The sequence below is a fragment of the Corvus moneduloides genome, chromosome 10 (genome assembly GCF_009650955.1).
Source record: "Corvus moneduloides isolate bCorMon1 chromosome 10, bCorMon1.pri, whole genome shotgun sequence".
NCBI lineage: Eukaryota > Metazoa > Chordata > Aves > Passeriformes > Corvidae > Corvus > Corvus moneduloides.
The window spans coordinates 4,391,328-4,415,129 of record NC_045485.1 but is presented as its reverse complement, the minus strand read 5'-3'; the positions used below and the strand labels follow the sequence as shown (position 1 = coordinate 4,415,129).

At 43.2% G+C, this 23,802-nt stretch overlaps 1 protein-coding gene across 5 annotated transcripts in view; it reads left to right on the top strand.

Moving 5' to 3' along the window:
- STAG1 (stromal antigen 1) overlaps positions 1-23,802 on the top strand; it is a 177,267-nt gene that overhangs the window by 138,839 nt on the left and 14,626 nt on the right. For all 5 annotated transcript variants that reach the window (XM_032120069.1, XM_032120068.1, XM_032120065.1 and 2 more), the window contains exons 20-28: positions 923-993; positions 5,778-5,865; positions 7,294-7,374; positions 14,237-14,329; positions 16,870-17,044; positions 17,801-17,940; positions 19,570-19,671; positions 21,126-21,274; positions 22,259-22,387. In XM_032120069.1, the coding sequence (XP_031975960.1) occupies positions 923-993; positions 5,778-5,865; positions 7,294-7,374; positions 14,237-14,329; positions 16,870-17,044; positions 17,801-17,940; positions 19,570-19,671; positions 21,126-21,274; positions 22,259-22,387 (1,028 nt within the window). The remainder of the gene's footprint in view (positions 1-922; positions 994-5,777; positions 5,866-7,293; positions 7,375-14,236; positions 14,330-16,869; positions 17,045-17,800; positions 17,941-19,569; positions 19,672-21,125; positions 21,275-22,258; positions 22,388-23,802) is intronic.

Below are 23,802 nucleotides of genomic sequence, written 5' to 3'. Positions count from 1 at the left end.
TGCCAGGAGAGCAGGGGAGAGGCTTTCAGAGAAACACTCTGTCTGAAAGGCATCTGAGAAATTAATTAAGAGCCTTAGATCTCTAAGGAAAAGCAAGTGCATAGGTCAGACATGGGACACAGAGATCGGGAGACAGAACCAAGACAAAAGTAGAAGACAAGAAAGAGAACAGCAGTAGCAAGGATTTAAAATTATGGCCTTTGTGATACTCTCTTTTAAGTGATACTTGTTTGAATAATTAATTTTATTAAGTCTATTTCATCATTTTAAAGATATTTGAAATTTAAAAATTTGCATGCTGGTACCCAAGCAAATATCCCACTGCTTTTTGGCTTCTCACTGGGCTGATAATGGGAGAAACATTGATTGACAATTGCATCTGAAGGCAGGAAGATGTCTTTAATTGTTAGGCTTTTAGATGGAAAAGAAATTACCAAAATGAAATGGAGAAGAAGAATTGTTGCAAGTGGGTTTCTTATTTTAGAAAATTGCTGGGAAACGTAGGGTTGGAAATACCTGATTTTCAATTGATTCCCTAAGGGAAATTGCTGTTTAGTTTGCAGAAAATACTAAAATTGTGTTGTAGCATGTTCATCAGCTGGTGATTAAAGCTGATGGTTCAGTCCTTTTTGTAAAATAAGGTAGAACTCAGATTTTGGTCTTGGGAATGATTTCTCCTGCTAGAGGATGCTGGTTTGGATATTAACACAGTGATAATGCTGAATATGGTCAGATGATCTTGCTTATTTTTTGGTGCTGTGCAGTGGTTACTTAAATATTATGGAATCTACATAAAAGTCACTGGAAAATTTGGAGACAGTTTTGATAGCAGCATAAACCCCTAAGAAGCTGCTCCTGCCTGTGCAGGAATGTACTGGGCTGAACTGCTGGGCTCTCCTCATGGATTGCCTTTCCTTTGCAGGGAGAAGAAGCTGATGATGATGACATATACAACGTGCTCTCCACACTGAAGAGGCTGACCTCTTTTCACAAGTAGGCAGTGTTTTCCCTCACAAATTTGTGATGTTAATTTTATCCTTTCAGCAAGTATCAGCAGTGTCAGGTGTGGGGAAATGAGAAAACACATGGCCTGAAATCTGGAGATGGAGGAATGAGTGGTGGTGTTTGTCAGTAGAACTGTTTGGGTTGAGCTGGGTCCTTGCTCAGTTCGTGCCATGACCTTTGCAGATGGGATTTGCAAGTAGAACCCCCTCCCTTGCACCCAATGCTCTTCAACCATGAGTAAGTTACTACAGGTCCTGCTCCCCTGTGTGGCACAGTCAGGGCACAAGGGACACTTCTCTGCCACAAACCTGTGCTTTGGACCTCAGCTTAGGAGAGTCTGCAAGAAGCTGTTTCTCAATGCCTTTGAGCTACTTCTCCTCAAAATTATAGAATTAATTAGTAGTAGCAATAATAATAATAATTAATAGTTTATGGTGAGAGCCTGGAAGATGCATTTTCTTCCTGCAGTTGAATTGTTGGCCAGGTTTCCCTGTGTGGATTGCACAGAATCTCCTCACCAGGCACAAACCAGCTTTTCAGGTTCCTGCTGCTCTCAGACCTACGGGCACACTCAGCACATGCAGAGCAACCTGGAGAGCTTCACTGGAGCTGTCAATTCTGGAGCACAGCACAAAGGCCTGATCTTCTCTCTATGAACTGCAGGAAGTATTTGCTCCTGGTCTGCATGAGAGAAAGCTTCATGTGCAGGTGGCTGAGCCACAAATAATTTCTTCCTTATCACAATGTGGGAGAGGACCTTCCTCCTGCCAGCTCTTCTATACAACTGGGTTTTTTCACAGCTTTGTGATTTCATTTCTCTCTCTGTGCTCAGACTTCACTTATCCCAAATCCTGCACTGGATCACTGTCTGAAATGGTTCTGCAATCTCTACTCTTCGTTGCCATTCAAGGAGAGTCCCAGATCATTAAATCATTACTAATTTCCATAGTGCAGCAGGCTGACACGTGCAAATTAGGTTTGCAATCTCCCTGGTAACACACTAGAGCCACTTCTGCCTTTCCTGAGGGGACTTGGGCAAAGCTCTACTTCACCTCCAGGAGAGAAGCACAAATCTTAAGGCTTTTCTGAGAGGCTCCCATATATATTTTTTCCTTCAGGGTTCCAGGCCTCTAGAGTTAATTCAGACCATAACGAAGCCTTGTAGAATAACACACAAATCAGGGGTCGGGGACATCTACTTTCACCTTCAAAAAACAGGAAAGAGCAAAGGATCAGAGCTGAAGAGCTGCAAAACAGCTAATGTATCATTTCTCAGCTGATTGGTTATTTCTGACTGTAGTTCAGTAGGAATTTCTAATACCTGCTTGCATGTAAAGAAGTAATGAGATCTTCATTACTGTCTTGAATATTACATGTGATGTGATCTCTGTGGTAGGAAACAACTACACCATGTGAGCCAGAATTTCTGCTGAACCTTTAGTTATGAGACAGGATTTTCAATTCAAAATGCACGTGGAGTGTTCTGTCTCAAAGCACAGTGGCTGTGGTCTGACTTTGTCATTGTCTGTTGTCACCTGGGAGTCAAAAGAAACTAAATCAGGAGATCTCCTTAACAGGCACTGATAAAATGGTTGCTGGGGCCTTGGGAAGAAACAAGTCCCTGCCTTCTTCCAGTGAGAGAAACTCCAATGTACCTTATCCATGCTTTTCTTCCCTTGGTGCTTGCTGCTGCTTCATACATTGAGAAAAAGCAAGGTGGAAAATACAGGGTGTAAGGGATTATGAGAAAAGCCTTCCAGACCAAAAGGCTTCTATACTGGGATTTCCCAAGCCTGAGCTAATCCTCTTTCTGAGAGGGCCATGACAGCAGAGGGCTCACAGCACACTTTTTGATTCATCAAAACAGGGATATCAGTGTATCAATACAAATTAAATTCATCATTACAAAGTTTCCTTCCACATTTTCAGAATACAATAATACATTTTCTTGAGATCTGAGTGGAACTCCTCAAGTATCCACTTGGGGTATTTTTTGCCAGAATCTCACAGATACTCATAGCATTTAAGTACATGGAGGTGATTTTTTCTGTATTGACTCCATTGTAATTCAATTTAACTTTCACACATGACACATCAGTGCTGTAGCAGTTTGTATGCTGCAAAATCTCAGCATCTTCTATTTATTTCCTTCAGTAAATCCAATGCAAGACGCATCCCAAGCATCCCCTCCATTCCCTTGGGTGTGCCTGTTGCTTCTGCCTTGCATGGAGGACATTGTTTCCCATTTAGAAACCAGGAGCATTGGAATCGCTGTCCACTAGTCCTCAGATATGATACAACATTTGCTTCCTTCCCACCTCCACACTGACTCCACAAACCCACAGGGACTATCATAACTCTCAGATAAAACCAGTGCATATCAGGGTCAGTGTGATCAGTCAGGACACTTCCCAGACAGCTAAATTCATGGTCACATCATCATATCATCTCTTCCTCTTAGAGAAACTCTTTGCTTAACATTTTTTCCAGTGCATCACTCAGACTGAGTTACTCAGAAGTTTGTTATATCCAGAAGAAGTAGAAATGATGATAAATGAAACCTCATTAGAGAAATTAGACTGTACCAGTAGCACAGCTACTGATATCAGTTAGACTGTATCAGAAGGCACAGCTTCCCTCTCTTTGTGCCTGTTGAAGAAGTGAGGCAGTTTGGTGGGTGGAAAGGTCACCTCTTGGAAAAGAAACTTTTCTAAGCTGCTTTTTGCTACACTTTTGAGAAACACTGTGAAACTGGTACCTTTACCTCACCTGCCTCTTGTCTGGCAGAAATGTGTCCCAGCAGACAGGACTGCCCATAAGGATTAAAAGAAACCTTGGATGAAATATTGGGGCTTATTTTCTGTAATCCATGAAGAATCTGACATGGAAGGAACTAAGGGGAAATTCTGTGTTGTGTGAATTTTCTTCCTGGGAGCATCTCTGTCAATCTGAACCTCTGTGGAGAATTGTGTGGTGCTCAAGGTACCTTTCTAACTATGGTTTTGGTGGCTAAGTAGCTCAAAAGAGATTAAGAGGTACCAGAATATGCCAAACTGTAATGTGGAGGCTCTGCTTTAAGGAATTTTCTATTGAAAAGCTGTGTGTAACTTGTACAGAGTTCGAATTGAGCCCTTCCTGAGCTCAGCTGTAAGGCCAGGCTGAGGGCAGGGAGCTGAGTGTCCCCAGCTGTGGGGGCATGGCCCCTGTGCCGGCTGCCTGATGGGGAATTTCTGATCTGAAAAGGCAGGAATGAGACAGTTTTTCCTTTCATATTCTCTGTAGGATAATCTGTGCTGATATCTGCCTCTGCACACCAAGGAGACTTTACTGCTTTAATTACAGTGCTGTAATTAAGGAGGTACCACTCTGCTTTGCTGGCAACCTTGTGGTTTATTGAAGCAGCATCTCTATGCTTAATATCACCAGTCAGGGGCAGCTCTCTGGCAGCCTCTAATTTATCTATGAAACATTTTATTTTAGTACTTCAAAGACCATCTAAGTCTGTGAAATACTTTTACACTTTTTACATTTTTAGTTGCAATATTTTTTTTTAAGTTTTCCTATTCTTCTGTTTGTGGATCTGAACTGGAAGTCAAGGTGCACCTTGGCTTTAATGGCACAGCCCTGGAGTGCTCAGTGCACTCTGATGGTTATGTTTTCTGTGAAGCTCTTACCAATGACATTTTCCAGGGCTAACACAATCCACGTGGGAGGTGTTTCATGGCAGGCCTTCCAACAGGACCTGGGCATTCCCAGTCCTGAGTTCAGCCTCTGTCCTTTTTGGAACTGGAGAGTTATTCCTTCTGGCTGAGCAGGGCAGTTAATGATTTAACCCAGGGCAGGCACAGTGGGTGGGAGGAGTGAGCTTGGCTGGGTGATCCAGGGGCTGGGATGAGTCAGATGCAAGAGGCTGCTGCATCCAATTGAGACTCGCAATTCAGTCTCAGTATCCCTTCTTCCAGGTGAGTGTTTTAATCAGCAAGTTTCTGATTATTCTGAGCTGGCTTGCTCTTTTATAGACATATAACTGTTTCAAATTATCTCAGTTTATTTCCGCTGCAGAAAAATGTTTTAAACTTAAATTTGCTTGCTGAGTTTTTTTGTCTTTCAGCCTGATGTTTTTCAGTTTCTTCTGTATTTCTCATTTCTCTATTAAAAAGCCTTTTCATGAGCTGTTGAGGTCTGTAAGGCTGTAGAGCATTTGTCCCTAATGTCATTTTTATTCCTCTCACTGGTGAAATCAGGTTGGTGCAACTGAAATGTGGAACAGTGAGTGGAGTGGCAGCCACCATCTCTATCTCATGTCCATGTGTTATCATATTGTCTCACTTCAGATATTCAGGATATTTAATATCTAGTGGTAATGTGTATTATTTTTCAAATACAGTAGAAAATTACACAGTTTTATTTTGCTTAAAGCCATTTTTATTCAGTAGATATTGCTAGAGTTTGGCTGTAGTTTCTGCTGCAATGCCAGGGAATGGTTTTCTGGAGTTCTGTCAATGTTTCCAAAAGAGGAAAGTTAACTTCGAGAGAGAAGGAGCAGCCACACTTAAGTAGCCTTTATAGGTGTATGGTATGGAGAGAGTTTATCTTCTCCCTACCAAAATCCCATGTGGTAAAACATTTTTCCTGGGTTATCAGAAAGCCTCATTTTAGCGTGGAGTGAGCTGCTGTGCAGCTGCTCAGTCATCTGTACAAACCACCAAAGCTCTCTGGGCTGGGGGTTCTGAGGAACACAGCTAATCCCTCTTTATTTCCTCTCGTTCCAGTGCTCATGATCTCACCAAATGGGATCTGTTCAGTAACTGCTACAGATTGCTGAGAACTGGAATTGAACACGGAGCTATGCCAGAACAGGTACCCTTAACAACAGCTGCACTGCATCCCTGGGGTGACCGAGGTTCTAAAGAGTCTGATTGTCCAGAAGTTCCAAAGTTCAGAGCCCTTCAGTGATGTAGGAAAAACAGAGTTTGGAATGAAATTTACAGTGGAGTCAAGGGCTGTGTAGGAGGTGGAAAACCTTGGATTCTGTGATTTTTGATCTACTTCCCTCACCTTTGTCATCTCTGAAGTTGGGAATAGCTAATGTTCCTGGCTCTGAAAAGCAGTGCATCAGTCCTCATGTTTACACTGAACCCAACATTGTAAGCCTTGGCTGCAATTAGAATCATCACAAATGATGGTTGTGCATTGAAGGTAAGATGGAAGCTTATAAAAACCAGGAAATTAGAACATCCTAGTGGAGTTCTTTTAGTGATCACATCTTGGACTTTGTTCCCTCAGAGTTCGGTTTCTGTTTCTTATGGATGAGCACAGGAACCATCTCATATTCTCCCATGATTCCTTTTAAACTGCAGAATTCCTACTTCAGCATTTAAGCACATTTTAGGTTTTGATTTGGTTTCAGTTAGAACTCAGTTGTTAATTCTAACTCAGCTTTATTTAGAAAAAAGAAATTCTCATTAAATTCTGAATAAGAATTTTGTAGAAAGAGCCCTAAGAGGAGGCATTGCCGCACAGTGTGTGAAAGTCCTGGCTTTGAGCTCTGGGATCTTCTGCTCTCTCTGCAGTTGCTGCTTCATGCTGGAGTTGTGCTGCCTGGAGGAACAGGGCAGATAAAACCTGTCCATGCAGCTGCCAACCATCCTCAGTTCCTGGGTCTGACAGTGTGGGGGTCTCCAAATGCCTCTGTAAGATCTTTGGGGAAAGGTCCTGAAATCTGAGCTCTGCTCAGTATTTCTTCCTGCAGGCCACCCTGAGGAGTTTGGCAGCTGTAGCACCCAGTCTGGGTTGGAACTGTTCACTAGGCACCATGGATGCTTTTCTGGGCACCCTGGATATGACCCCAGTCTTCTCCATGGGACAAGCTGTATTTTCTCCCCTTTTTTAGCAATTGGGCTACATGTTCATTTGGCAGTGGAACAGATTTCCAGGCTGTTTAATAGTGAAGCCAGGTTTAGAGGTATTTAAACAGTGGCTTTTGACCTGAGAGATGTAGGTGCTGGGTTGTACTTCTGTCACACTGTGACATCCCCTCTTGCTGTACCCCAGTGCAGTTTTCTGGTGTTTCCCAGCACTTACACAGTATTCTTTCACCTCTAGTAGGCTGATTTCTTGTAACACCAAACCAACCAAGGAAGAACATGATACCCTTGAAAACAAAAAGTGCTACCTAAGAGCTGCTCCTGTCTTTTCACCACAAAATGCATGACAGAGTTTCCATACACTTCCTGCTGTGCCTGCTGCTTGCAGCGTGCTGGGATTCTGTGTGTTCTTGTGTTACAGATCGTTGTCCAGGCACTGCAGTGTTCCCACTACTCTATTCTCTGGCAGCTGGTGAAAATCACTGAGGGCTCCCCTTCCAAAGTAAGTGGCCATTTGATCATACAGATTTTACTGACAGAACACAACTTGCCTAAAAAAGGTGTTACACCTGGTTTCTTTGTAACTTCCACTCTTGCCATCATTTGTTGTCATTTATAAAACATAAAATGTTGATGTTCGGATTTGTTCCCTATTTCAGGATCTGTTTAACACCATGTGTATGTCTAAGCAATGCAAATAGTCTTTATCAGGATTTTATAGCAGCTGGTTGTTATATTTTGATTGCTGAGGATAATTAATGCACTTTATTGTGAGTACTGCAGTTTGCACGGCTGATAAGGAATGTTGACATGAACAGTTGTGAGCAATACTGTTGATCTGCAGACCACAGATAGCTTAATCTTTATGTGTAGCTACCTTGCTTATCCTCTAATTACACCTTTCATGTTGCAATGGAAATGGCAGGGCACTGGCAGTAATGACTGCTAATAAAAAGCAAATGCACACAAAGTATAATGCAGTCAGGACCAGGTGACATGTGGCTTTTCCAGAACCTTTCCTTAGCCATTTTCTCAGTCAGAGGCCAACATCCTGTTTTTTCAGAGCTTTTTCAAAAGTAACACATCAAATTAAAATGGTATGAAAACTGAAGTAATAATTGTACTTCCCCATCAGCATCAAAAAGAAAAAGATGTTGTACTGAAGTGCTACTCAAATAAGCATTTTATGCATAGAAAAGTGATAAAAATACAAAGTAAGTTCTCTGAGTTGTTTTGAATACTGACATTAGCATTTAAAAATAGCTACTAGAAACAAAGGAATAATCGTTATTCTTTATTCTGGCTTTTGTTCCCATTTCCCCCTCTCAGCCTCTTTCTCATTAGCATGCTGGTAGTGTACAATACTGCATCTTGGAACTCAGAAAACTGAATCCATCCCGTTTGTTTTAAATGAATGCAGAATCTGATCACAGGAAAGCATCTCAAGTCCTCTGCTGGCAGCACTGTTCTCCTCAGGGAGGAGTGGCCCTGTGACAGGAGAGGCTGAGTTCCTGGAAGGAGGTGCAGGAGGCACCTCAGAGCACAGACTGAGGGTGCTGCTTGCGCCGATCTCCCCCCAGCGAGGAGAGCCGGGCTGCTGGGGCTGGTGGAACCTGGTGCTCAGAGCACCTGGGCACTGTCTGCAACCCCTTTAATTCAGTTTTCCCACCTGCTCTGGGCTGCTGGGCATTGCTGGGGTTCTCACCTGCTCCTGAGGACTGCAGCAGTGCTGTCCTGCTGCCTGCCCTGGGGGCAGATGCCCAGAGGAGTGTTGGGAAGATTCTCATCTCCCTTCACTGCATTTCTCCACTTTTTGGAACAAAATAGAGTAGGTTGCTGCAGTAGAGCTCAGGTGGTGCAGGGATAGCTGTCAGCATTGCTGGGGAAAAGTTTGATGTTTTCTTGTGTCTCAGTTACAGCAAAAGAAATGTATTTAACCATAACCTCCAGCTGGGGATTAACATACAGCCTCTCTCTGCATGGAGCGTGGTACAAACTTTGCATTTTGGTGCCCAAGCATTCTATGTGCCTGCTGTTACAACATGACCATGATGGCCTAGTTAAACTGAAAGAGAAAAAAACCTTTATTTATTTCAGCCTGAGATTTTCTTGTGGACAAGCTTAGTGCAACTGTATGGCTTTGCCTACTTTTTCAAAATAGGATGCATTTGCATGAGATGTCTTTTTCTGAGGTGAATGCAGAATAGCTTTGATCTCTCCTGTATTTCTAATCCTGTTGTGATTCATGTTAGACATAATGTAGTTCATAGCAGTGGAAAGGAAAAGAACTCTGAAGGGTCACTCCAGAATGGCCATGCCAAATACAAGCCTTGCCCCATGAAAATCATAATTACTGTCACCTAGAGAACTCTTAGCAATTTGTTGTTTGGGGTTCCACCCCAGCCTCTACAAAATAATGAGTTTTGTGCATGCTTAGTTCCAGGGAAGCCCTGGCAGCAGCCTCAGCTGAGGGTAAAGAGACAACCACAGACCTGCTGTGGCTGGAGCACTTTGCTATCAAACTTTCCACTCTAGTTTGTTCACTGTGAAAATAGATCTAATCTGCAGTGTATCTAGCATTTCATCCATTGGGAAATCATTTTGCCCTTGGCTGGTTTCTAAGTCATTGTTTAGGCTTGGAAATGGGTAGACATTAAAAGGCATTGCTTACAAGGCGTAGGTAGACAAAGGCATCAACACAGGCACCTCAGAATGAAAAACAGTGTATTTCATGGGTATTTTTTGGAAGTATTCAGGCTTTTACAGGAACCTTTCTGGCACAGCAGTTTAACATGTAGGTCCATGCAGGTTTCTAGGGCTACTTTGCTGTATCTATAATGATCTCAGGGCAGAGAGGGGTGATAGATGGTGTGTAGGCTCAAGTGGCATCTTTAGTAGACCAATGGATATAGCTGTAAAACATAGGGAGGCTTTTGGACTCATAGGCCTTTCAGGTTTGAGATAAAAGCAGAAGATTACAGAGCAAAAGACAAGCTGAGAGCAATTGCTTGGTTTCTATTTAGATACAAAGCAGGTGAACTCTCTGACTGGGAGGGAAAAGGTCGTTGGTACCTACAGAGGGGTGAGAGAGAGCATGGAAAGGAGAGGCAGTAAGAGAGTTAGGAGGAGGATTAGTGGGGAAGGAAGGAAGGAAGATAAAAGATGGAAGTGGAGAGAAGAGAATTTATAATATGTCATAAAATTAATCTTAAGTCTTTGTTTGTCTGTATCCCATAGATTTATGAATTTTTGTTCCCAGGCTCATGTTTCAAAGATGATTTTTTAGCTTTCCCTTGAACAACCAGGCTGAGAGATCAGAGATGGAGAAATTGATTAGTAAGAAATGTCCATCTGCTGCCAGCTGGGTCATTTATGTGACTTCATTCTGGCAGTAGTAGCTGCTCTGTTTCACCTCGTTAGGTCCCATTTAGGCAGTCAATGCACTGGGTGAGTTTTATGAACACTTTGGAGTTGTAAGTATGGGAATAAAAGGTGGAAACAAGTACAAGTATCTTGGAAAGTCTCACATTTGTTATTTGGGTGTGCTCTGCATCCATCCAGGCGTACCTTTTATTGCAGGGAGTTTGCAGGTGGGATGGGGAATTCTGGTAAGATTTCCTTCAGAGTGAATTCTTTGGCTACAGTTCAGAATTGCTTGGTAATTCTTGTATCTTGTATTGATTCTGTGGTGGAATCATACTTGACAACCAGAAGCATGCACTGGGAACAGAGTCATTTTGGAATGAAGTTATTTTTTGTCTGGTGTTCAGATGGTTCTTCAAAAATACAGCCCTGTCCTGAGAGAAGTGCCCTTGTTTGGGAGCAGTCCTGGGCATGGTGCCCAAGGCAGGGCACATGAATTGCTGCACGAGGGATACCTCACATTACAGATGTTGAGCATGTTCTGGATCATGGTTCCCTGCCTGAACCAGGTGTGTTGGGTTGGAGCTTCCATGTTTGTGGCAGGGAAAAGCTCAACCCTTGTGGTTTCAATCAAATTGGGATCAAGTCAGCTCACTGATTTATTAACAGCACATAATTGACCTAGAGCCAGTGCAGCACATCTCCATGCTAACTGTCAGCTCTACAGAATACAGGAGTGAATATTGGACACTTCTGTAATGTTAATGAGCACCTACAAATTCCAGACTGCCCTTCAGCTGGTCACAGGTTACTGAAGTCCCCTCCCTGAGACACAAAGAGCTCCTGTTTGTCCAGGCTGTTACCAGGAGGGTGCTCTGCAGGTTGCCCCTCACTGTGCAGTATCATTTGTAAACAGAGCTAAAGGGAGTGATGTCAGCATAAAAATGTATCAAAGACATTTTAGCAGAAGGGTGATAATTAATGATTATTTGAATTGTTAAGGAAGTCCAAATTCTCTGCCCAATAACAAAGATTTCACCAGTTAAATACAGCAGAGAGTTGGGGCAGAGTTATTTTAAAACACTTTTTCAAGCTAGCCTGTGGAGAAGAGGGTGTCCTGTGGAGTCACCTTGGTGTCTAAAATCTGAATTGATTACTGAAAGGAAGGTTGCAGCAGATAAGGATGAAATGTGTAAGCCTTGAAATATCCCCAGTCTGATGCTTTAACCTTTGGTCTCCCTCTGTCCACGTTCAGAGGAGGCTGAGGCCATGCAGGCTGTCGGTGCAAACTGCTGCTCCTTGGGGTAACCAGCACTGTACTGGGGGGAGATGGCTTATCCTCCATAGCCTGTGGGAGCAGCCTGTTGTAGCCTGGAGGAAAACTCTTCCTCAGGTGAAAAGGGGTTTGAGGGTGCTTCCAAAGGAAACTGGTAATTCCTCCCCTGGAGTTCTCCCATCTGTCAGTCTGGGGGAGCAAGTAGAGTCCTGAGGCAGGAGACTTGGGGATTAGAACATACACTTGTTTCCATCTGGATTCTTTCAGCCATGTCCCAGGTGCCCAGGACATTGTACTGTGCACTGTATGTGTGTGTACTGAGAAGGAAATATTTGCAGAAAAATAGGGTCCTAAAACTTAGAACAGTAAAAACAAAGCATGAATAGAGCAAACATTGAGAGGCAAGACAGAGGTCAGCCTGTTGTGAGTGAGCAGCAGCCAGAGCAGGCAAATGCAGGGCTATTAGAGTGTGATTAGTGGGCAGAGGACTTAGGAGAGGAGGGGATTTAAAAAGGGATTTAAAGAACAACGTGGTGACTTCATATTTATGTGGGCAAGATGACAGAAAGCACAAAAAGCTGAAGGGAAGAAAAGAGTCAAAAGGTGCAAAAGGTTGGACCATGTTCTACAGTCAGGTTAGAAGCTGAGGGCTCTTGAACACTGTGAAGTTGAAGTTAATACTGCAAATAATAAGTGCTTTAGAGAAAAAGCAGTGAGCACTTAGGGAGAAGAGGATGGGGTTTGGGAGGTGAACATAGCAAATGCACAGCGTTTTAAAATTACTTCAGTGGAAAAAAACAAGCTTTAATTTAAAGCTAGAAGTAGCTGTGGAATTGTACACATGGGTCTTTTGAGCCCTCTGGTTTGGGTTTGGGTGGTGGCACAGCCTCCAGTCCTTGCTCTCAGCAGCTTGTTCTTCTTCCTGCCATGGAGCAGTTAAATTGCAGAGTTGTGACCCTGTGGTTTTGTCTAACAGCCAACAGGATGGTAAAATGGTTTCATATCAGCTTTTCTGAGAGCCTGGGCTGTGCACCCCAGAATGCTCAAAGACTTGGAAATCTAATTCATTTTGTTCTTCCCATTTTCTCTGTTGAAAAAAATCCCCACTCTGCAGTAGTCTGGGGTTTTCTCCAAGCTCACAAGAGTTCCAGATGGCTCCGTTGCACTGTTCAGTTGGGCTTTCTCCTGCTGTCTGTAACTTTTCAACATGAATCTCTATCATGCTGTGCTGTCAGGAGAGAGGGTAATAAATACTGTGTACCTGTCTGTTAGTCACTTTGACAGAGAGAAAAATGGGAGACACACTCATTCCCTTTTTAACCTGTAGGTGGGCATTTTCACAGGTTTTAGTTTCTCCGTTGAATTCATGAGCATCTAAAGGGAAGGTAATTGTGATAGAAAGCAGAAATCATGAAAGTGATTGTAATCCCAGTGTTTAAAGGAGTAAATCAGGTGATTGTGTAACAGTGAACTAATAAGCCTGGCATCAGTCCTAGGTAGAATCTTGAAGTGGGAGATAGAAAGCACAGTTGGTACAAGGCTGAAGGGCCAAGAGCTAGGATTGGGAGAAGCACATCAATTTGTTTTTGAGAAGATGGCAGTTTTGACTGAGAAGAAAACCAATTGGAACACCAGTGTCTGTAAGACATTAATACCACATTGCATTTCAGGTGCATGCTTGGATTTAATCTAACTCATATTCAATGGCTCAAAACTGATCCATATATTAAAGAAAATGTGTAGGTGAGCAAGGCTCACACAGTGGAATCGTTTCTGATGCATTCCAGGAGAGATCTGCTCTCTGCTGAAAAAGGGGTCATTTTTATCAGTCATCTGGGAAGGCACTGAAAATGGGGCTGATACAGATCAACTGGTGAACAAAATACAATTTAAAATTTTAAAAAAGAGGCATCTTAATGCTGCCAGATGGAAGGCTTATATCCAGGATAAAAGAGGGGTGATTAGTGGCAAGTTGTGGATTAGAACAGAGCAGAGCTGTGTTACAGATTCTGTAAAGGCACAGTGGCACCAGGAGCCATGGCTGCATCATCATAGAAAAACTGCTCAGGAACAGGAAGGTGAGGAGTGCACAGACCTTCAGTGTCCATATCAGCAAATCCCACTCACTCCACTGGAAATGGGGAGAGGTTCAGGGCTTTGGGAACACTCCGGGTGCTCGGGCATGCTGGCAGTCCTGCCTCGTGCTGTGAGCCAGCACAGGGAGAACAGATGGAGCACAAAAAGGCTCTGCAGTAAACACAGGACAACGAGAGCTCGTGGCAGGAAGCATAAGAAAAGCTAAAACCAGAACTGAGACACATGGGCTGAACAGGCAGCGTCAGTAAAACATTTCAGCAGGGAAAACACTGCATGTGCATTATGTAGGCTCTTCACAGTTGCTTGGAAGTTGTTCTGCAGGACGTTCTCTCTTCATGTGGAAGCTGATAGAGCTGTCCTGGGGGGAGGTCTGCAGAGCATGGGCCAGCCATCCTGCTGTGAATTCATCTCATTTCATTTAATTTGGGGTTCTGGTTTTCTTCTCAGTGATTGGTTCATCATCACCGTAAAACCAAGGAACTGTTTGTGTGTGTGTTCTCTTTGAATAGCTTATTTCTTTCACAGCTGCTTGTTGAATGTATGAAATCATCACCATTTCTTTATTTTGCTTCCTCCTAGAAACCTGTTGTTAATTTTTATATATTTTCTTTTTTAATCTTTATTCCAGGAGGACTTGTTGGTATTGAGGAAAACTGTGAAATCCTTCCTGGCTGTCTGCCAGCAGTGTCTATCAAATGTCAACACTCCAGTCAAAGAACAGGTAAAGGAAATGTCTGTCATGCTCTTAGAAAAGTGTGAGTGTTAAATTGTAGTAAAACTCAAGACAACACTACATCAAACTTAAAGTAAAATCATCTGTGCTCCTGTCTAAATAAACCTGAACAAACAGCCCAGAAGAGCAGCTGTATTAACAGCACTTCCAAAGCACAGCTCATGGCAAATTAACTTTGGATTAACAGTAAGGAGGGATTACCTGGATGCTCAGGCTCGTTTCCAGCCCTCATGACTTCAGGCATCCAACTCAGTCACCTCAAATGAAAGACTCTTCCTGTAGACACTGGATTAAAAGGTGGAAATAGGCACTTTTGGAGGGTGACTGAGACCTCAAATGGGCTGAATCCTTCTGGATTTTTTTCCATTGAATCAAAGGGTTTGTTGAAGTAATTTAGTCTGTCTCTGCAGGACACAACAGCTGGTTTGTTAGCTGAGGTTATGTGACTATACACTGATTTATGTCAATGACATTTTATTTGTCTACAAATGGCATTTCTATCAGACCCCCCCAGATTTTGCAAAGACTGTAATTAGTAACTGGCCTGTGGTTTTTTGCCTGTGGTATTTAAAAGATAATATTTCTTAAAAGGCAGTTTTATTTCTTTGAAAGATAGCTCTGCTTGGCATTTACTCTCTGTTCTGCAGTTTGCTAAATATAAACATTAAATGCTCAGAGATGTCAGTAGTTTATGCATTTCTAACAGACTTGTGTGCCATTGGCTTCCAGCAGATTTTACTTTAGTAATTGTTTTTTAATATTCAGAGTAGTTACTCCTGGCGTATTGTATTAATATTACATAATGTGAAAACACCTTCTAGCTTCATGCAAAGACCTCCCTTCCAGCTCGAGCTGGACCTGACATCCTTCCTGCCTCAGCAAGTGGCAAATGTTCCTTCCCATTCCTGCAGTGGGTTTGTTCTTGGGGTGTTTTGACATGGGTTTGTTCTCTTCTTACAGTGGCCACAATGGTTTTTGCATTGATAATTTAAACTTTCTTTAGAAGCTCCTTTGCAGTTCCCAGTTTGGGAAGTTTTCAAGCCTCAGCCAGACAAACCCAGGCCCAACCAGGCCCAGAGAGAGCGAGTGTCCCATGCAGAGTAGGCTGGACTGGAGACTCCAGGGAGCCCTTTCAGCTGACTCTTCTATGATTTGCTCTCATTTTCTTCCTTAAAAAGTATATTTCTGTGTGTGCAGGACTGCTACTTCCTCCTTTTGTTCTACTGGATTTTTTTGAGAATTATGTGCAGGTTGGATTGTCTCCCTACCATACTTGATCCTTACTCCAGACATTCTTTCCAGACAAAGTTGATGTCCATATCAAAGGAAGGAGAAATGTATTAAGTATTTAGAGAAACAGGACTGAAACATTTCAACTTTCCATGAGTGTTTGAGGGAAATAAATAATCCTTTGACTGAGTCCACTGCTGCCTTTATATTGGACAGAACTCAGCATTGGCAGTGCATTACTCATCTGCTCCTTTTTGGAGGTCTGCATTAGGAAGAGCTTCAGTTCTATTGAGTATCAAGGGAGTTTAGAGCAGGTGAGATCATCACTGGAATGAATCACAGCCTTTTGGATCAAGGGGAGAAAAATCCCAGATAGCAACATTTGTTCCCAAGGTCTCAGCAGAACACAGTTTACAATGATTTGCATCTGTTCTTGCCTGAGTGTAGCTCATTCAGATTTTATAACATACCCCAAGAAATAAGGGAGCCACTGGGAAGTTCAGCACTTGGAGATTTTATTTTGGAAGTTTGTAAAGTTTTCAGAACCTGAGGAAAAAATACAGAAGCTATGATGAAAAAGGCCTCTGAAAGGTGCTGAATGTGATCAAATGCTGGCTGTGACACCCCAACAAAAGCCATTTGAGGGCAAAACAGTGTTATTGCCATGCAGGAATGAGCCCTTGGAAGAAAGGAAGGTAGTGACAACTGCCTTCTTTCCAGTCTTAGGTAATGAGGGTATGATAGTAATGAGCATAAGTAATGGACAGTTCTGCCCAGGTTGGCTTTTGTCTGGATTTGAAAGCTGTGCAGACAAACTTGGTTCTTTTTTTGCAAGAGTTGTTGATGAAATTCTGCAGGAATTTCCTTGCTGTGGCTTTTTGTCTGTATTTTTGGGGTCTGACAGTGACTCAGCTTGAATTTCCCCTCAGTATTGTTCATGTTTTCACTTGCTTGATTTTTGTTTATCAAAAGAGGTGTGTTCTTTTTACTACAAATTTGGCTGCAGGCCTTGGATCAGAGGTAGATTTAGAGTGCTTTTCGTAGAGAAGAAAAGGAAGCTTAATATGAATCATCCAGGACATGGAGAAGGTAATAACCACAGTTCCTGACCTAGGAACCAAAGGCACAGCATTCCAAATTAGAGGAAATCCTTATGGAATACTTTCCCAGTACTCGAACAAGGGAGCAGTTTAAGGAGCTGTTTAAGAATAGCAGGGGATATCTGGAAATTTGATCAATGGTATTTTATATTTTCCTTACTTGACTGTTCACTGCATTCATTCTCTTTTGCCTTTCAGGCTTTCATGCTGCTCTGTGATCTCCTGATGATTTTTAGTCACCAGCTGATGACGGGAGGTCGAGAAGGGCTCCAGCCTTTGGTGTTCAATCCAGACTCAGGCCTCCAGTCAGAACTGCTCAGTTTTGTGATGGACCATGTGTTCATTGACCAAGATGATGAAAATCAGAGCATGGGTATGTTTAACTTTTTTTCATAACAGATGCAGAAGAAAGGAGAAAATAGAATTTTCTGATCAGTTTGTTCAGATGTTTCCAGAAGTATTCCTACTTTATTTTTGGGAGGTCTTTGCTCTGAAGTTTCTTATGTAAGTTGTGGAATATGATTTTATTATATGATAACTATATTTAAGACTTTATCTATGTAGTTTATTTTTCATTCACAGAGTGAAGTCTTACATAGGGACTTAACACTTATGGCATTGCCATTCAATGTTAGTGCTCCTTACAACTGGATTTTACTTCCTGTTGTTCAGAGCCATTGATTGCACATCTGAAAATCCAAGGCATGCAGAAGTACTGGTGCTTCTAATTTTTCTTTTGTTAAATATTTATAGCTTAGTCATGTTAATGGAGCCTCTCTGAATGTCCTGCATTTGCAAAGTTAAGCAAGAGCATTCAGCAAGTGTTCACTGTGGCCTTTCACAGGGTAAAGGAAATAAATGACTCAGTTCTGTGTGGGTTATACTCAGGATCTCCTCAGGACTATGGTCAGCAGCCTTGGTCAGTGGTGTGTCATGTTCCTAAACTTCCCTGGAAGTTTTGAAGTAGGCAGGATTCAAGAATTATCACCTTTCATTTTAGCTTCTTCTCCACCAATCCTTCTTGCTCCATGTTCAAGAATTGATTTTTTTAAAAAAGCTCTCTTTTGATAAGGTTGTTTTAGAACTTAACAGTTACTTACAGACATTCTGTTGTTGATGATGCTTTCAGAGGGAGATGAAGAAGATGAAGCCAACAAAATAGAAGCTTTACATAAGAGAAGAAACCTTCTGGCTGCCTTTAGCAAGCTGATAATTTATGACATTGTGGACATGCATGCAGCAGCAGATATCTTCAAACACTATATGAAGGTACAGCTCGTGCATCCTCCTGTCCTGACTGAGCCCAGTCTGCAGTGTCAGGGCCTCTCCTGCCATCCCTGCCAGGGCTGTGGTTACAGCCCAAACTCTCCTGAGAGCTTTTTCAGCTTTATTTGATCCTTTGTAGTTCTTTCTCCTTTCTAAATGACGCCTGGCACTGAGCAGCAGCAAGCACTGACCTCACTCTCTTTGTAGCACGTGTGCTTTATTTAAGGCAGCACCAGAAGCTGGTCCTGAGGTGCTGAGTATTTCAGAGAGGCTCCACTCCACAGAGAGTTTCTTACACTGCTCCTGAGATTCATTTCTAGAATCCCCACTAAGTTACCTGTTCCATGTCGTGTTCCACTGGCAATCTCCCAGGCTTGGTGCTTGCCATGGGGCAGCAGGGTTCTTGTGAGAGGAGATTGGTTCAAACAGGACAGCAGGAAAAAACAGCTCTGTGTGCTTGTGCTGTCGGGTGGGTCTGTGGTAACTGAGTATCTCTCAACTCTCACTGCTTCCACAGAGCTTTTAGGCCCAGTGAAGGTCAGAAGGACCTCAGCTGCTGCTGCCCCTGTACATGGGACTTCACCTGCCAGAACAGTCCTGCCACTGACCCCTCAGGTCCTGTCCCACCTGTCCCTGTGAGGGATTGGTCATCACAGAGGTGACAATCCAGGGGGAAGAACTGGCAGAGAGAGCAGGGAGCAGGTCCTTTACTCTAGGCACTGTCTGAGATGTTGATGTGGAATGTAAAGGGTGTAACTTGGAGTTCTGCTGGTGGTCAGGCACACACAGCACAATGAAGTCCCCAGGACACACTGTAGCCATCAGTCAGGGTTAGTCTTGCTTAGGGATTGTTTGCCAGAGTGGGAGTTTGAAACTGAAGCTGTCACCATCCAGGTGAGTTCCCTCCCTGCTGTTCTAGGCTGGGCTTCTCCTTTCCCCATGCCTCTCCTTCTGTTAAAACTGGGGGAGAGGGAGAGAAATTGTATTTAAATTAGTACCAAAGAAGGCAAAAGCAGTATTTCAGAGGGAATGAAAATAAGTGACTGCAAATGCAGCTTGAAAGAATACTGCTGGGAAAAAAAATACTCTCAGCCTGGAATTTGTAATGCTAATACAGCTTTTGTACCCAGATGGGCAGCACCATAGGCTGTGGCTTTCAGCAGCCATTCTGTTAACAGAAAGAGAATCAGCACTTCGTGCTGACTCATTCCTTGCTCCACTTTCTGCCTTGAGTGAATCCCTTTCCCCTCAGTGTACAAGGAGCACACACCTCTGTGCTGGTGTTGTTCACACCTGCTTCTTGAAGGGGGTGCTGGATCAATGTCATGTTGTTGCTTAGAATTGGCAGCCATGGGTCACTTCCATCAATGGCTTAGTTTGGGGCAGGAAATGTTCTTTTGTTTGGTTTTCAATGTATCTATTACAAAAGATAATAAATACAGAAGTTCCCTACCTTATCACAGGGTTCAGTTTAAGTTTTGATACTGAAACATTGCCCCCCACTCACAGCAGAAGTTTGGATTTGAGCAATTGCTGCCTTTTCAAATCAAGAATTACAAGTAATCTTTCTCTTGGGAAAACTGTAAGAAAGAGGTTTGATTTAAAGGGGTTTTTTTTCACTTTTTTTTTTAGTACTACAATGACTATGGAGATATCATTAAGGAAACCCTGAGCAAAACCAGGCAAATTGATAAAATCCAGTGTGCAAAGACACTCATTCTCAGTTTGCAACAGGTAAGAGCATTGATTTTTCTGTCAGAAATGCCTCACTGTAAAAAGCCCTGGCCAGGATTTCCTCTGGTGCCCTTTACAGGGAGGCAGAAATGCTGCACTTCCTTAGGACATGATCTTCATTTTCCTGCTCCCCAGTTCAGGCTGTCACTGCTCCTTTGTCTCCTTAATCTCTGTCTCCACAGGCCCACACTGGCAAGGGTTGGGCAGGTAAAAATGGAAGGGAGGGAGGGAAGAGCCTTGGAGGCAGTTTGGTCCAAGCCAATTGGTGGCATTTGTTTATTGATCCTGAGTCAACAAGAAGAATTAGGATGGCTTTTTCTTCCTAGCTGAAGTAATGCATCTTCTTTATACTTTGTCTAAATACTGGTGAATTTTTCAAATTTCAAGCTAATTAAGTCTTCCAATACTGTTAGATATGTTTTTCCCCTGAAAAATTTGCTTTACATCAACTGTAAATTACTGCCTGGTGATGAAATCCATCAGCCAACAGCAAAAGTGCACTAAATACCACTTAGACCCTTGAAGTACCAGCTATAGCCATTGCCCAGAGAAATCACTTCTATGAATTAGATGCTCTCAGATGAGCTGGGCCTCCCAAAATTCGTTCCTAAGGGATTTCCTGTAGCAATCTGGAAGCTGAGAGATATCTGTGCAAACCTGAGAAGAACAGATGTACTTCCAGAAGAATCAGGAGTGTCAAAGCAGCCCCTGTCTGTAAAACTTGGAGAGGAAGAAGCAGGTGCCGCGGATCAGTCAGGCTGACAAAATTCCATGAAAAAAATGAGAGGAGCTCTTTGCAAGTGCCTCAGTGATAGGTAGCAGTCAGTGTGGATTTGCCAAGGAGGAATCCTGTCAAATTAAGCTGCTGTCATTAATTATATGGTAACAGAGCCTGTGGAGATGAGAGAAGCAGTCGCTGTAATGCAGCCTGATTTAATATTGTCACTGGCACTGACTTCCAGGATACTCTCAGCAACCTGTGAGGGAGATGGGGTGTAAATGGCAGTGCCAGGAGAGGTGGAACTGGCTGGAAAGGCACTGAGCCCTTCAGTACTGTGCTGAGAGGGCCTTAGGGGCAGCAGTGCTGGGCAAACAGGCAACAGTGGAGGAGCTGGAATTCAAAGCACCGCCTGGTCTGATGGGTGATGGAGGTGCTTTGAGAACAGCACGAGAATGCAGGACCTGCTCGGTGGGCTGGGAGAACAACAGATGGAATTCAGGGAAGGTGGGTGCAGAATTCCACCAAAATAACTCCACACAAGTCCTAGGTGGGGGACAGCTGGCAAACAGCAGTGGGACAGAAGAAATTCTGGCAAATGACGGGGACTCGGTTATGGCTCAGCGCAAAAAGTCATCGCAAAGGCCACTCTCAGATGGAGCAGGTTTAGAAACCAAGTTTCTCTCAATAGAAGTGTTTCCCAGCTCACAGATGTGAACCTCTGAACTCTCTGCAGCTGTTCAATGAGCTTGTTCAGGAGCAAGGTCCCAACCTGGACAGGACATCTGCCCATGTCAGTGGCATTAAGGAGCTGGCCCGGCGGTTCGCCCTCACTTTTGGCTTGGATCAGATCAAGACAAGAGAGGCCGTGGCCACACTACACAAGTGAGTGGTGGTAAATAAACCAGATTTTTATATTACTTCAGATTAAAACTCCTGTTCAGCATTCCCTTTCTAAAGGTACATAATCTCAACAGGCCATGGAATAATTATATATTCTTTTCTAGTTTAAATGGAGGGGTCTACATGTATGTAGGCAGAAAGGAAACAAACTGGCTGCTACCTAATTATTTCTTGGAATTTATTGGCATGGCTATGTTTGTTTATCTCAGGTAAAGCTTGTGTGGGTTGTGTCTAACAGCTGAGGATGGTTCTTTGTTCCACACCACTGTGGATTCGGGAGGAACCAAAGGCTTTTATAAAAAGATACTCCAAAAATATTTTGGAAATCTTCTAAAGTGGGTGGAAATTTTTATGCAACTGCTGCATAGAAAAGTGTAGAAAGGTTCTGCTAAATTTAAATTATGACTTTGCCATGCTATTAAAAAGTTCAAGTGCTAAGGTTTGCTGTCTCAGAGACTCAGTCCTGGAGACCAAGACCAGCAAGGCTCGCTCAGGATGCCCTGGGCACTGTCCCCAGGCAGGCAGGAGCCAGGGGACACTCTTGCCTTGCCTTGCTGGGTGAGGGAGGGGAGAATGTTCTCTTTAGCCACAGATGGCAAAGCAGAACCGAGTGTGTCCCTGCTCTGGCTGCAGAGGTTGGCTCCTCTTTGATCTGACAAATTCCATGGAGCTCCTGCCCCCAGGGCTGCTCAGTGCCCACACTGGGCCAGTTCCTTCTTGCAGGGACTGGCCACGTGCTGATCTGCAGGGGGCCGCTCAAATCCAAGGGAACTCTACATTCCCCTTTGTCCAAGAGCAGCTGTTTGCTAGTAATGGGGAAAGAAAGACATCGTGGTGGGATCTGAGGATGCAAACAATTCCATCACAGCTCAGATCTGGGGCAACCTGCTTGATTTTTGGGGTGGGTTTTGTTGGGTTTTTTTTTTGTTGCAAATGTCTGAACATGTTAATATTTTTGTACTGTAGAGATGGCATAGAATTTGCCTTCAAATACCAGAATCAGAAAGGACAAGACTATCCACCTCCTAACCTTGCTTTCCTCGAAGTGCTTAGTGAATTTTCTTCCAAGCTCCTGCGACAGGACAAGAAGACTGTGTAAGTGATGCTCTGTGTTCTTCCCTGGGCTCTGCTAATCCCTGCAGCGTGGGTTTCAGCTCCCTCATTGGAGGTTTCTGCAGTCTAACAGGGGCTGCAGAAAGTCCCTGTGAGGCATTTCACATACACACTTACTCATCCTTTCATGTTTTAAAGTAATTTCAAAAACGAGAAAAGGAAAATCAGACCCACTAACGAGGTGAGTTTGGGACCTCCCAGAATAATGTTGTTTAAAACTGCCCATGGGGTATTGAAAATAAAATGTGTGGTTTTAGGCTAGAAGAAATGAAGCATTGGCAGTGCAGGGAATTGACAGGCTGTCACCACTGCAGTAACAGCTGTTTCTGTCCTATATTTACATAAATTGTAAACCTATATCTGTTGTTTCTTTCAATGTATTGGAAGAGGACTCCAGTCAAACGTCAGCCAAGCACTGTGTGCCCAGTGTGGAACTGAATTCACTGAATAACTTATGACCAGTTAAAAAGTGCAGTTGTCAGATCTGCTGGTTTATGGTTATAGGTGTCTTTCCAGTCAACTCTGTGACCACACTGAGTGTTAGTCAGAAAGATCAACTGGAATGACCTCAACTGACTCTTCCTGTCAGACCTTGCTGTGAGGGTTTGACAGATGTTTTCTTGTGAAGACATTGCTTTTAAAGGACTTTTCTGTTAGGGCTAACAACTATGAACATGACAGCTTTATCTGTGTAATAAGAAATGCAGCTTGGTTAACTCTGTATAATTTTTAATGTGTACACACTTGAACCAATTTCACTTTTTTATTGTAGCAATAATTTCTCAATTCAGCAAACACTGAGGACAAATAGTTAAACGAGCTGGGGAATGGAATGATCCAGTTGGGCTGTCTTGGCACTCTGTTTGTGCATCTGCTCTTCATTGTTATATCCTGGAATCTTGTCAGCCTCTATCCTGTTCTTCAGGACAGGACTTAAGGATAACGGGATTTTATGGCTTGTCTTCCTAGCTGAACTGTAGATTCTCCTGCATGGTGGTCTAGGTGCCACTGGCCTGTTTCCTATTGAATTTAGTGAAGTTTAGCCTTTCTGTAGAGTCATCCCTTCCACAAGTTCCAGTGTCTGACATTTAAAGTTACATCATGCTGTCCCTGCCAGCTTCTGTTAACCTGAGCCTCTGAGTGAAATTCAGTTCTTTGGGACATTTTGTTCCTTCACCTTCCATGCTGCCATTTAAATTCTTTCTCAAAGGTTCCCCTGCCTACATACACAACCAGTGGCTGCTCCTGCAGGCCTGTAAGGGTTGCTGTGGTGGAATATCTGTACCTGAGTATTGACCTCAGCTGAATCTGAAGATCATGAAAAGAAATAGGTCTGTTAGGGCCTGATTTATCTGATCTGTGCCAGACTGCTGTGTTGGGATGAGTTCAGCCCTGCC